The sequence below is a fragment of the Cladophialophora carrionii genome (assembly GCF_000365165.1).
Source record: "Cladophialophora carrionii CBS 160.54 unplaced genomic scaffold supercont1.2, whole genome shotgun sequence".
Classification (NCBI taxonomy): Eukaryota; Fungi; Ascomycota; class Eurotiomycetes; order Chaetothyriales; family Herpotrichiellaceae; genus Cladophialophora; species Cladophialophora carrionii.
Genome location: NW_008481827.1, coordinates 51133 through 64671, shown reverse-complemented (window position 1 = coordinate 64671; position 13539 = coordinate 51133). Strand labels below are relative to the sequence as shown.

The 13539-nt window shown below is 54.4% G+C and overlaps 4 protein-coding genes across 4 annotated transcripts; 2 read left to right on the top strand and 2 right to left on the bottom strand.

Moving 5' to 3' along the window:
* Positions 1 to 1310: 1310 nt before the first annotated feature.
* Positions 1311 to 3070, bottom strand: G647_02086 (uncharacterized protein; the record flags this gene model as incomplete). Its single annotated transcript, XM_008726437.1, has 2 exons — positions 1311 to 2527; positions 2581 to 3070. The coding sequence occupies 2 exons, from the start codon at positions 3068 to 3070 to the stop codon at positions 1311 to 1313; spliced, it is 1707 nt and encodes a 568-aa protein (XP_008724659.1).
* Positions 3071 to 5047: 1977 nt separating this feature from the next.
* Positions 5048 to 6814, top strand: G647_02085 (uncharacterized protein; the record flags this gene model as incomplete). Its single annotated transcript, XM_008726436.1, has 1 exon — positions 5048 to 6814. One exon carries the CDS (start codon positions 5048 to 5050, stop codon positions 6812 to 6814), a length of 1767 nt encoding a protein of 588 aa, XP_008724658.1.
* A 334-nt stretch (positions 6815 to 7148) lies between these two features.
* G647_02084 (uncharacterized protein) lies at positions 7149 to 9866 on the top strand (the record flags this gene model as incomplete). Its single annotated transcript, XM_008726435.1, has 2 exons — positions 7149 to 9456; positions 9553 to 9866. 2 exons carry the CDS (start codon positions 7149 to 7151, stop codon positions 9864 to 9866), a joined length of 2622 nt encoding a protein of 873 aa, XP_008724657.1.
* Positions 9867 to 10727: 861 nt separating this feature from the next.
* G647_02083 (uncharacterized protein) lies at positions 10728 to 13202 on the bottom strand (the record flags this gene model as incomplete). Its single annotated transcript, XM_008726434.1, has 1 exon — positions 10728 to 13202. The coding sequence occupies one exon, from the start codon at positions 13200 to 13202 to the stop codon at positions 10728 to 10730; it is 2475 nt and encodes an 824-aa protein (XP_008724656.1).
* Between the last annotated feature and the right edge of the window lie 337 nt (positions 13203 to 13539).

The window sequence follows — 13539 nt, the reverse complement described above, 5'->3', positions numbered from 1 at the left end:
GCCTACACAGAATGAGACCGACACAAATACCCATGTCACCATATATCGGGGTGGGCGAGCATCGGTGTTAGTACTGTCGAAATCATGGCTTCGGACCTGTTTAGTGTTGAAAAGAACTCCACCACTCACAGGGAGATAAACCCGAAGTTCGATTATCAACGAAAAGCTGCGTCTAAATTCTTGACGCTTGCCAAGACGAAACATGACTCTGATGTCCTCTATGATATCGCCAGACAAACCCATGGTGAGCCTCTCCAAGACCGTTGTCAAGGGGGGCTCACTCGTCGGCCATCGTTGAGCAAAATCTAAGATGCGCCATCGCCTGATCGCTGTCAACTTTGTCTTTGCCATAACTTCCTCATACGCATTCATGGTGGTCGCTAACGGCCAATCCTCTCTTATCATTCCCTGAGTACGCCGTGCGCGTCCCAGCCCGTGGTGTGTTGAGCAGCGCAAGATGGAGAGTCAAGCACCACGACTGGGCTCAAATAGCAAGGAGTTAACGATGCCGCGCTTGCGAGTCCCTCCGTTGCCGAAAGTCACAGTGATCTTCAAGCCTGCATATCGCCGTTGACACTTGTGAAGGTTGAGGAAAGGGACAATAGCCTAGGCGCAGTTCCTGGCACCCAGGTTAGAGAGAAGAATCTTTCATGCAGAAGTGTCACTTCGGTGAAAGCCTTTCATCGCGGGCAAGAGCCAATCTGGTGGCTCGGCCTCTCCGAGAGGATTGGATCTACATGATTATCATCTTCAGCAATGTAGCTGGCTGCCAGCTTATCGGTGGCGCCATGTAACCAATGAATATATGGTGGGTTCTATGATACCAGATGCGCGATACTGTGTACTGTAGCACTGGTTTATCCAGACTGTGTCCTCTTCCCCAGTCGCCGTGGAAAAGACGCCTGCGCGGAATGTCCAAGTGTCACATTCGCGGTGAGGAGTGATGGTGTTGCTGCGTACGAGCTCTAGCAAGGTAGCCCATAGCCCGAGAAGGTGAGACAAGCAAAAAGAAATTCAAGTCTTCAGGTTCTGTGTAAATTACATGTCATCATAGTGATTCTACCCAAGATCATAAGAATAATGTGACCTGCTTAAGAATGTCTCCCTCCTGACGGGCGCCCTCGCGGTATCTGTACACGTTCGTGGGAGTGCCCCGTCATCTTCATCACGCACTGCAGCACGAAGAGGAGTTCAAGTATCCAACTTGCCTAAGCATCCAGCAACGCCTTGCGTATAATCAAAAAGTGACCTGCGTGGCCGCCGAAGCGGATGGAGGGTTGTGCAGGCGCAAATTATAACCACAACGCGGTTTACAGACCAGCGGCAATCTTGCCGGCGGCCTCGTCAGCCACGCTCTCCTCATACCAAGCCTTGATGCGAGCGGCCTTCTCGGGGCTCCGGACCTTGACATCCATCTTGAAGGGGAGGGGACCACCGATCAGGTTGGGGGTGAAAGCAAGCGAGTCTGGCCACATGGGTTGTCCGTTCGCGTCTTTTTCCGGAAGGAGTTCAAAGCAGCCAACAATGGAGCCGCAAGCAACGAGCAGTTCAGCCTCAGTAACCTCAATACCTGGGCACATGCGGCGGCCCATGCCAAAACCGTGATGACCCATAAGTCTGGGGTGTTCCGTAAGAGGTTCCTTGTAGGTGGGGTACTCCTTCTCCAGCCATCTCTCGGGTTTGAATGTTTCTGCGTCGGGATAGAGCTCCGGGTTGCGGGCAAGGGCCAGGTCGACAGCGTGAATAACCGCACCCTTGGGAAGGTAGTAGCCGTTCCATTCGTCATCCTCCTCAAGGAGACGGGGGACACCCAACGGGACTGGTGGTCGCCATCTGACGCACTCCTTGATCGCGGCGCGGAGGACAGGCAGGTTGGGAGCGTCAGAAACCTCAATGACACGGTCGCCGATGACCTCGTCGTATTCCTTGCGGACCTTCTCTTGCCACTCTGGGTGAAGAACCATGGCGAGGAAGAAGCAGTAGAGAGGACCACCAATTGTGAAGATAGCGACGGTGACCAGCATGCCAACAGCGTAAGCGGCCTCGTGGTCGTCGAATCCGAAGGATCTGTTGCCGCCTTCAGCCTCTTTGCGCTCGAAGTAGGTTCTGGCGTAGCTGATGGGAGCAATGCCTTGGTCCATTTCCATACGAACTTGCTTCATCAAACCCTTCCACAGCTTTTCCTCCTTTTCACGTCGCTCACGGACACGAGCGATTGAGGGATTGAGCCATTCGGGGAGGCTGCCGAGGAAAGGCAAGAGGTTGGTGATGGGTCCAGAGGGCGAAATCTGGGGAATGAACTCTCCGGCATTTTTGCAGTGGGCGGCAGCAGATGCAGGGCTGCCATAGCCAAGACGAGCGCTGATGCGGCCGCAGAAGCGATCGGTCAGGGCGAAGTGATCCTTGGGATCCACGAGGAGCTTGTACAAGAATCGCTTGCATTCGTGGCTGACATAGCCGTAGTACTTCTGGTTGAAGCCCTGGGTCAGGACAGTGTGGGCGAACTTGCGCTGGTTGCGCCAGTGGTCTGCATTGATCAGTCAGAATCCCTCGATTCCATTGAGTAGTAGATCAACTTACCGTCGTGAGCCAAAAGAGGGAGGTACTGGCCCTGGGAGTCGCTGCCTGGGACAGCAGGTACCATAGGGCGCGAGGAGTAAATCCTGGCCTTCTTGCAGAGAAGGTCGTAGGCAATCTGCGCATCACCAACCCAAATGTGCATCTCTCCGCAGATTGTGGAGCGGAAGATTCCGTTGTACTCGTCGCAGAATTTCTTCATCGCGAACCAAGGGGCATTTGGGTCGACATCGTGGACGCGTCCGATGTAGGGGATGGTGCTCGTCGGGCCAGGAATGAGCTTGAGGCCTGGCGGGGGTCTGTCTCGAAGGGAGTATTTGATTATTTGAATCGCAGTAACGAGGACAAAAATGCTGGTACCAATGAACCATTTGTAGGTTCCAATGGCATTGAATGCCTGCTGCGGCTGGAAAAGAGCGTCGGAGGTCTCGTTGGCGTTGAGATAGCTGGATAGCTGGGTCATAATGACCGACGGCGAGATGGAGGCCGCCATGGCGATCGAACTGCCCTGCAACAATAATTGCAAAAGGACTCGACCCAAACGAAGGGAAGGATAAGGATTGATATGGGAACGATCGAAAGGGGTCGGGGATTGGGGCCTCTAGGGAGTCGGTCATATATCAGGCCAGCAGCAGCCACACGCAGGATGGAGATGACTTGCCTGGCTGGGCAGGCCCCAAGGACGCCGCGTCTGGAGACATCTTACGGAGTACCGAAAACGAGCAACCTGATAGGCGCGTGGGAAGGCGCAGTTGTAATCAGAACTGGATTCCACGTCCCAGGAGCGTCAGACTTGTCCGTGGCTAACACGTTGTTTGCAAGTGCTAACAACGGTCTAGAGACTCGCTACATTGGCTGCACATTAGACATTCGCTAGTGTCACTCCCCCACCACACCGCCTGGCCCAATGGACGCTTAGCGCCCCGCCAGGCGTCCCTAATTTTGGAACATCAGCTTTACAGCCACAGCCTCTTGGCGGTGTTGCCCTGATACAGCCCCTGGGGCCACTTAACTAAGATTGGCATGTCCGTAGCGCGAGACGCCGCTCATTTACTCTGTAGGCACTGGGCTCGTATTGTCGGATGCAAAGCACTATGTTTTGAGCACCGCACCCGATACCCGACGCTAACATGTGGCTAACGATGGCGACACAGTCGAGAAACACTGGAAACATGGGACATCATCGTGTGTAGCGGCTACCACTCTGGGGAGAATCGACCGTAATACAAAGTACTTCAATGATTGACTCGTATGAGGACCTCTGGAAGCAGATATAACTTCCTTACTACCCCCGACTTTTGCGTCTGGAAGGATCAAATTAATGATTTTCAAGAGGATGCGAAGGATGGACTCTGCAGGGGCTGTTGTCTGGCTCCCTAACCAGTCAATCCTTGATCCATTGCTTACAGAGTACCCAGTACATTGGGAGGTTCTGGACGCTCATGCACGCGCCCCTGGGCCCCTTCTCGTACGAGTACAATGGATCAGTGCGGCTGGGAGGCTCAGTTTTCAGTCTGGGTCCTCAGTTAGAAACAAGTAGTGACGCGCTTATTTACTGAATACGCATACCCTTCGTCTTCAGTTCAACATATTTTGATCACACCGTAGAATCCTTCGCGGGTGTGGCACTTAGGTAGCGAGGCAACCAGGTCACTCCAGACTGATGCTGGTACGGGGTACCTTCCAGGGAGTTGGATAATACTTCGCGTGTGTATGAGGTACTGGCGCCGCCCGATCTCGGCTATCGTGAGACGCTGTCGTTCCTCTGTAACGGGATCCATTCACCACGTTACTGGTAGTGCTGAGGGCCTGTTTACGAAACCAATGGGTAATCCGTGCATCCTTCAAGCTCCGAATTTATCTTTCGTTAACCCCAGAACATGTTCAGGAGCCAGCTCGTAGGGCTAGACGACACAGGACTCCTCCTTCTATGCTTGTCAGTTTGCTCACCTCTTGGATCAAACTGTATCGAGTAATCCGGCATGATGTTCCGAAGACCGGTAACCTACGTCAACTCAGAGAGACCAGTCATGTGTGTGCACCCGTTCATCCGTTGAAATCTTGTCCTTCACAATCCGGGGTCTACAGGGCAATATCCTCAGCCTTACGATCCGGACTAGGACGTGGGCAAGGCTGCACTTCTTGGCGCTCCTTGCGAACTTTCCCACGTGAAACCATGTTCGAAGCTACACCACTACACTCTTGCCAGTGAACCTGGGCATAGTGAGAATGGCAATCATTGGTTCTATGGCGCCTTGACTATTTCCGGCTGCATTCGAGTTACTGGATACGAGGTACTGCTCACAGCAGGCACAGCGTCGACTTGTTCTATCTCACCGAACTGAACAAGTCGCAGATACTGCCGTGACCAGTCCGGGAAGCCTCCAAAATCCTGCGGGAGCAGCCCCGTTGCGACTCTTGTCACCGCTTGACCTGACTCCCTCCCACTTGCGATCTCCTGATTGCTCCAATGCACTGCCTCACCGGGGATATTGAACCTGTCACTCTGCCGTTTTGGCCAACATGCAAAAATGCACTGTCTTGGTCTACCGAGGAGCTGGCAGTTGCGGCAGGCGAAGTTGTGCACATCCTTACGCCTTGCGATTCGCTCACTCCACCAGAAAACCCCAGTCACAAGCAATGGCACACTCATACCGTCCGTGTCAACCAGTTTGAACCCAGCGAATGGCCACCCCAAGCCCTCGCTACGGTCTCTCAATTTTCACTCGGGGAAGAACTATCAGAATCGACGATCGTCTCCATTGCCTGGTCTCCCCCAGGGCTGGGTGTCTACAGAAGAAGTGTCCTAACCGTCTTGACATCTAATCTCATATTATCGCTATGGGAGACCAATGGAAGACTGGGGGTGTGGCGGCGTACAGCCATCGTCAACCTGTATCTGTCAACACCAAATGCCGGCGAAGGCGTGGACCATGCAAGACGTCAGCGAAGAGTTCGTGCCTTTGCTTGGCTGCCCAGCCTCCCATCTACTCCAAAATCCACATGGGGACGGCAAATTCTTGTCGTGGCTGACGATAGCTATACCATATTGGTCTATCATGTGTCAGGAAAAGGTGCTGTTGATGGGCAGTGGTCCTTCCGACTTCTGACACAGTACACAACCGCAGGCACGCACCACCCTGACTTCAACATAACAAGAACGCAGAGTCTGCGAACCATTCTAACCCATTCATCGCCTATCTCGAGTCTCGAGACGACTGCGTGGCAAGTGGAGGGTGATCTAGGTGATGTCGAGACGAAAAGTCTGGTTGTCAAGGTGAGTCGCGGTCAGTGCTGTGCCCCCACGTTTCTGCAGTTGCAGGTCCGCGGCTCCAACGCAGCTCCAGCCAAAGATGAACGTGAACTGGAAACCTCGATCATCCCCTTGCCATCGATGCCTGGTCTCATTATTCCCGTGCCACCTTCCAAAGACATGTTCGAACCGGTTGTCGAGGAGTCTTGTTCAGAGTTCGTTCGAAACCACGGGCTCCGCGGGAAAGTTCGTGTCAATCACTGGGGCACCGTGTGGTCTCCTGATCACAATATTGCAGCAGCTTGCGTGTCGCTGCACCCTTCAGACATGATTGAATATGTCATACCTTCGGCTCAGCGCGTCATCCTTCATTTCATACGCGAGCAAGAGTCTTTAGCTGAGGAGGTTGCCATGGAAGATCCCGTCAACGTGCAAAAACGCATATTTGAATTCATGCTGGAATCATCGGAAGGCCAGATAAACACCGACTTCGACCGGAAGACTATCAGAAATACTGCTGCTCTCATGAAGCTGAATTTCAAAGATTCAATTGATGTGGCTGACCTGGTAGACGCGTGGTTAGCACGACATCAATGCACTGTGGCAAAAGAAAAGGCTTTGGGCGGGGACGTGCAAGACCAAGACACAGAAAACCAGCAGGAGGAGCAGATGGATCTGGATCGCCCGGGGACAGGGAGGGAGCATGATACAGCCGAAGAGGTGTGCGAGCTCTGTGGCGAGCCTATTCCGTTCACATCAGACTTCGATCGAGCCAGATGCGATCGAGGCCATCAATTCAGCCGGTGCTGGCTCTCCTTTGTTGCTATCCAAGAGCCTGGAATTTCAAAGTACTGTTCTAAATGCGGAAGGCAATTCCTCGATCTCGCTAAGATGGAATTCCAAGGCGATGGTCCGAGCTTGGGTCAAGCGCTGTTCGACCGGTTCGATGCCTGCCCCTACTGCCAAGGCAAATATCGAGGTTGAGACTGGAATGCGGCTCGACATCGGAGATAGTCCATCTTGTGTCACCACAACGAGATTGAGGCTGTGAACAGGGGCTTCCATACCTCTGGACGCGATGATGAAAACCCATCTTTGTTCCATCCGAAAGGGTCAAACGATCCCTGCTTCGCCGGATTTGAGGTTGCTGTCGACCGTCGACGTCTCCTGGTCGCAGCATTACCGCAAACGGAAAAGTTCTTTCAAAGCCAGCACGCTCCGAAAACGACCGCTTCGAGATGGCGGCGCTTGAAATATACACCCAGCATGATGCGATGTGCGGCTTCTTTGAAGTGTCTTGTCTTGATTGTTCAACCCAATGGTCTTCCACCCTACGAGTCCAGTACGAGTCTTTGCAGAAAAGGAAGTCATTTTCCATCAGATCCATACAACGCCAAAAGGAAGCGCCATTTCCGACGAGGACGAGAACAATATGTCTCCAGCGGATATGTCGGGGTCCGTGTCGTCGGCGTCAGGCTGGCGCGGTCGCCTTATGCCACGAAGACAGAGTCAAGACAAAAAAGCTCGTCCTAAGGAGATTAGCCGATGGTCGAAGACCACCACAGAGTCAGAACTGTCTGAAGCCGAGTTAGAACCAGTCTCGAAGAGGAGGAGCTTCCTCAAGAAGAAACAAAATCCGAGAAAGAATTCCAAAGAGGTGGACAACAATAGTCCAACAGATCCCTTTTACGACCCTGTCATGAAGCAGCTCCAACCCTATGGAGGAGACACGCCTCCCATCATCACTGCCAGTCGACCAGACGACACAGAGGATCCTCAAACATTTCTTGATGACGCTTCAGACGATGGGACTTTGGACAGCCCGACGAGCCCTGTCATCCAGCGAGCCAGCAGTGTCCGAGTAAGCAGGCCCCAGGTCATTCGGCACAGTAACAGCTCTGCCGCATCAGTGCCAAAGCTATGTCCCCCACAGAACACTCCTTTTTCAGTCCACGACACGTCATCGTTGTCGAAGCCTCCACAAACTCTAGGTGAAGACCTAGGCAACCGTCTAACGCCCGCTGTGGAGGGGGATGAAAAAGACAACTCCCCAGGCGGACCGATCGACGCCCTGAGAGCACTGGAAGGCAACGACACCAATGGAACCGACGGCGACATCACTGCCTTACCGCAGATCCCCGGCCAAAGCAGCCTCGAGCCCCGCGACTCGTTGAGAGAAACCATTGTCTCATGGCCCGACACCCCATCTCGACTCGAAGCGCTCGACACTATGCCCACACCGATGGGCGGGTTCGGGTCCATGCGCATCCCTCGCGCTTCGAACGGCACCTTTTCCACAGACAGCTCAGCCACGTATGTGTCCCCCTCGTCCATTATAATTGATGGCCTGCGTTCCAACCCTCCAACCGAGACGGACAAGAAGCTCTCCCGTGCCATTTCCGCCCCGGTGCGCAATTCACGGCGCGTGATGATCCGTCCCGCCGACTTGGTAATCAACAAAGCCGGCCACGATCACAAGCTGTTCAGGGAGAACATCGTCAGCACACCCTATCCGGTCAGGAAAAGCAGCCATGTGGAGATTGATGGTATACTTGCCGCCTCTGCTTCGCAATCTCCACAAAAGGAGGGAAACAAAGGCAAGCGGACGTCGAAGCTCAGGCGCTCGAGGCCGCTTTCCCATACTGCTGAAAGATCCGAACCGGACGACGAGACAGCTGATATTGCGGATCCCCTCGACACAACTTCTACAGGCTCCCCGAATGAGAAAGCGCCGAGAATCCCTTTTTCTACTAAACCTACACCCCTACAAAGCGCGACAGTAGCCAACACTGCCCAGTCCGACCGATTCCCCTCGCCCTCTGCGCCGGAGATCCTCTTCATCGAGCTCGGACTTGCTCGTCACCCCTGCACGCGCGTGGCAGTAGAGATCGAGGTGACGGACAAAGCGACCTTCGACGACGAACAACTCTCCACCGCCATGCGAGATCACTACATCAACAGACTCATAGGAAAAGCACGATTGTGGTTCTGCGCCAGAACGATCGAGGACGCGAGCCTGGACTGGGGAAGAGACCTAGACGATTCCACAACCTGGGGCTCTACCTCTCCTAGGACGTCCGGACTCTGGCACACCCACCACAACGCAGGATTCGTCCACGGCGGTGGCGCGAACCGCGAATTCGATCCCGCCGACTTCGTTCGCCATCTCCGCACACCGCGCCTTGGCCGCCGGCGGAAGGTGTGGCTCCTCTGGCTCCGCAGCGCACAACAGCACGAATACACCGCTGGGACGGGATCATGTCGAGGGCGTCGATCCTATCTCCCCAAACCAGCGCCCATCAGCCACGGTTTCAGTAATAGTACTAGCACCAACCACAGCCCGCAGGACGAAAAGTCCACAAGCCCAGTCTTCTCGTTCACGCACTCGCGCCAGAACAGCGCGGCGAACCAGCCGCAGCCGCAGCCGCAGCATCTCCACATCCACCTCGACCAGCAGGCAGACAAGTCGCCGACGCAGGAATACCGCGGCGTGGTGTCCAAGCAGCCGAGCCTCTCCATCGGTCGTATGCCGTTCACATCACCCCCCACGAATCCTCAACCACAAACCCCGTCGTTCCCGACGTCGTTCAACCGCTCGAGAACCCTAGCCATGTCGTCTTCCTATTGTCCATCTGCATATTCACCTGCATATTCACCTGCATATCCGCATCCACATCATCCTGAAGGACACCCTGGCTCCTACTCATCAACAACCCACGCAGTCCACGGCCCGCTCCTCCCACCATCAATCTCGCTACACCACAGATTCTCCATCCCGGCTGTCGCGCTCTTCACTTGCCTCGTGCTCTTCCTCGCCTTCGTCACCACCGTCCTCTGGATCCTCTTCGGCTACCCCGGCAGCAGTGCCACGCAGGGCAACGGCGTGACGACCATTTCGGGCCAGGACTTCGATGTTCCCTGGCGGAGGGACGCCCAGGCGCGCGTAGGTGTCGGATTGGTCATGGGCGTGATGGTCTTGCTTGTGGGTGCCGTGCTTGAGGGCGGGTGGATCTGGGCGAGTCGGGTGCTTGTGTAGGTAGCTAGGTTGGTGCACAAGTATACTTTCTACCGGGCTTGCAGATAGATCAGTAATTATGGATCAATTGGTTCGTTGGCCGGTCGGTCGGTTGATATATTTATCAAATGCATCAAAGCATAGGTGCGTTGATCTGATGCATGTATAATGCATAATGCATGATGAATGGATCTCTGAGAGAATGGTGGAGAGGAGTCCGGGACGCGCAATTGCTGTGAGTCATGCAAGTCGTGCAAGTCTTGTATGCGATGTATGTACTCTAGGGAATAGTTCAACTTTCATCTTCAACTTTCATCTTGAACGTTCCATCTCCCATCTTCAACCTTCAATCTTCAATCGTCAACCTTCAAGCTGCTTACGGCGTACAACCTGATCCACAATGAATTCTTGACCCGTGGCATGGCATAGACGTGGGGTTAATGAGAGGACCGAGATCAACAATCTCCGAGAAAGACACAGATCACGCACGAATGTACGCGTGGCCTCGAGATGTCTCCGAGAGTACTCCGTGCATACCACATACATAGGTGGACGACTTGTGTGTGGCTCATCTTCTTCTGATGAAATGTTGGACAGTGACTGACAAGGGCCGAGCGTATGGCAGAGACACACGGACAGACCGGATCGTAATGTGTTTGCGCCCACCATTCAGGGGGGTTTGGATAGATATGCAAACTGCAATGTTGGTCCCCTTTCGGGACTGCAGTGGTAACCACCACATTCAGATATCTTGAGATATTCTCCGATTGTCTATCGACAGGATGTATATATATTTGTAAATTGCAATGTCGAGGTCCTTCTTGTCAAAATATGTAGCGCCCTTTTTGCGTGATTCGTGTCCCGCTTGCCACCCTTCTTTATTCAAGCCTTCACACCCATCCATCCCGGAAGCGCCGACTTCCGCTTGCCCGTCGCCTTGCTCGCTGGATCCTTGTCTTTCTCCTTCTCCGCCACTTCGATTGCGCTCCGCATGCTCTCAAAGCTGAATTTCGGTCGCAGAGACAGGTCCATCGCATTGTTGCCCCCTAGATACGAGGCGGAAAGTTCTTGCTCCCACGGTGCCGCCACCGAAGTCGCCATGGAGGTGGAGGTGGCGGTGGTGGCCGAAGTCGGTGTGATGATTGTCACTGTCGTCGTTGTGGTCGTCGAAGTCGGACTCTCTGTGGTGGATGTCGGACTAGGCCTCTCCTTTCCGAGCACGTCTGATTCGTCGCTTACAGGCGGCTCTGCTTGAGATTGATCAACAATGGAGGCCCGGTGCAAAAGCTGACTGATATCCTGACGAGACGGCTGATCTTCGCCTGCAGGTGCTTTTCCTTGCGCTGATGTAATGGATGTATCAGAACGGGCTACCGCGAGGGGGTTTTCAAGCGGCGTTCTCTCCATGAGACCAGTCGTAATGAGTTGCATGTCATTGGGGACCGCCGTCGAGAAAGGTTCGACAATCGCTCGAGCTGCCGATGATACTTGAAGATCAGGTCGGTCCATCGCAATCTCGTGGTCTACTGCTCCCGCTTGCGACATCGTCGCAAAATCTCGAGTCTGTATGGTAGAGTCCTCCATGTCAGTCTGCTCGATCATCAATGGCTGGTGTTCGTCGGCTTCGAGCTCGAGCTCTTCGTCTTCTTCGAAAATTGGGCCGGTGCCTCCATTTCGCTTCCCATGTAAACTTGCAAATCTGACGAAGCCGGGAGGCGCAGAGTTCCTCTTCAATTTTATTGGGCTCGCATTCTTCTGCCGGAGGGGCTGCCGTACCGGACTCGACGCGGCAATTTCCATGTCCATTTCACCAGTGTGCTGCAGCTGCTCGGGTTGAGGCTCGGGCGGCCCATTGTACGGCTCGATACTAGCTTGTCGGGTCTCATTCTGCCCTACTTGCATCGGTAAGATCGGGGTGAATTTGTCGCGGCTGGCATCAGAACTCCTTCTAGCAGATGAACCGGATGTCCGCTCTATTTCAAAGCTGAAGTTTGTCCGCAGATTTTCATTCTCCAGGACCGGGCTCAGTTCGCTGTTAAAGCCGTGGGGCCGTTTCAACCTCCCGCAGCAGGAGCAACGAGCGTAGACCGGAGCAGAAGTGATATCCTTTTCTTTGCCTTTGTGCCCGTCTGGAATCGTCAAGGACAGCGGTCGAACAACCGGGTGAGTCGCGAAGTCGCCATTTTCGACTGCCGCACCATCCGCGGCGGGCTCCCCAAGCGGTGCGGCCGGTACAGGTTCCTTCTTTGGGGGTTCTGTTGAAACTTCATCCTGGGGCAAAGACAGGGTCCTTCGTCTTAGTTTCTTCAATTTCTTCTCCGGGCTTTCATGGTGATGTTTGTCTCCCCCAAACAGTGCTGCGTGTATTGTGAACCGCCTCTGCTTGTCTTTCTCCTTCCTAGGGGATTCTGGGACAGGAATATCCTTGGGGTTCGGATCAGATACAGTGGGTGTAGCCTTGGGCAGGCTTTCGACAACGGCTGTTTCTGTTTCGATCTGAGCATCTTCATCGCCACCCTGGATTTTTGGCTGATTATGCGGGTCATCTGCAGCATCGAATGCCGGAAACTTGTGGGTGCCATCAACGATGATCGAGACGGGAGAGTCGGTCAATCTGGGTGGACTGGGCTGCCTCGATGACGGTGCGCTGACATTGGGCAGAGAATTGGCACGTGTGTTTCGCAGACTATGCACCTGCTCGATGCTCTGGTCACTCGATCCACGTTTCGCGAGTTCCGGCGATGTGCTGATTTGGCTCTGCCTCGGCCTGGAAAAGTACGAGAGGGGATTGTTGACAATCTGGTGAGAAGGGTATTGGAGCATGTTTACGGAGCCTGTGCGCGTCACCTCAGGGCCGCGATATGTCGGGAGGCCGCGATACGTTGAGGATCCAGAGCTTGATGGGCGAGATGAGATACCGTTACCGGACATGAAAGCAGCCTGTACTGACCCGCGAGGTCGAGGGGCATGAATGACTCCGCTTGCGTGGCCATGAGAAATGCCGTGACCATGATGGTGATGACCATGAGTGCTGGATTGCGATGGGCGTCGGTGCCCGCTGGGAGTGTGTGGGGGAGTTGGGATGCTGAAACTGTTGTTTCGCGAGACGGGGTTTCTGTGCGCCTGTGGCTGGTATGCGGGAGGTTCGTCCGGAGTTGCTGGAGGAGTTGCATTGGTCGAACGACGCGACCTGGCTGGAGATGAAGTCGATTTGGCACTGGACTGACTCCCGGTTCTGGAGGCCAGGGCCCCATTATTAAGCGACCGGATTTCGGCTGGCGTCAACTTCGCGACATGCGCACTGTTGCGGACGGCGTGTCGTTGTCGTTGCTTCAGCGTCTTTTGCAACTTGGCCATGTCGAAGTCGTCTGCGGCGAGTCAGTATCGGTTGTACAGAGCAAGGATAAAGGCAGAAATTTCAACGCATGAAGATTCGTGGGCAGGACGTTGAGATGGGTCCGAGCGAAAAGTACTCCGTGTCGGGCGTTGAAGTCAATGGTCAGCCACGGGAAAATGGCCGTCTGCACGATAAGCTTTCGACTGAGACAGGAAACGCGACTCACCGGACGGATGCGCAGTGGGTGCCATGGTGGGCATGGCTGGCAAGGCTTGCGTTGGACGAGGAATACTTCCCCGTCCTTGTGCGAATAGACTATTGCCGTCCAAACCCGCTCGAGAATATCCGGTCAGCAGG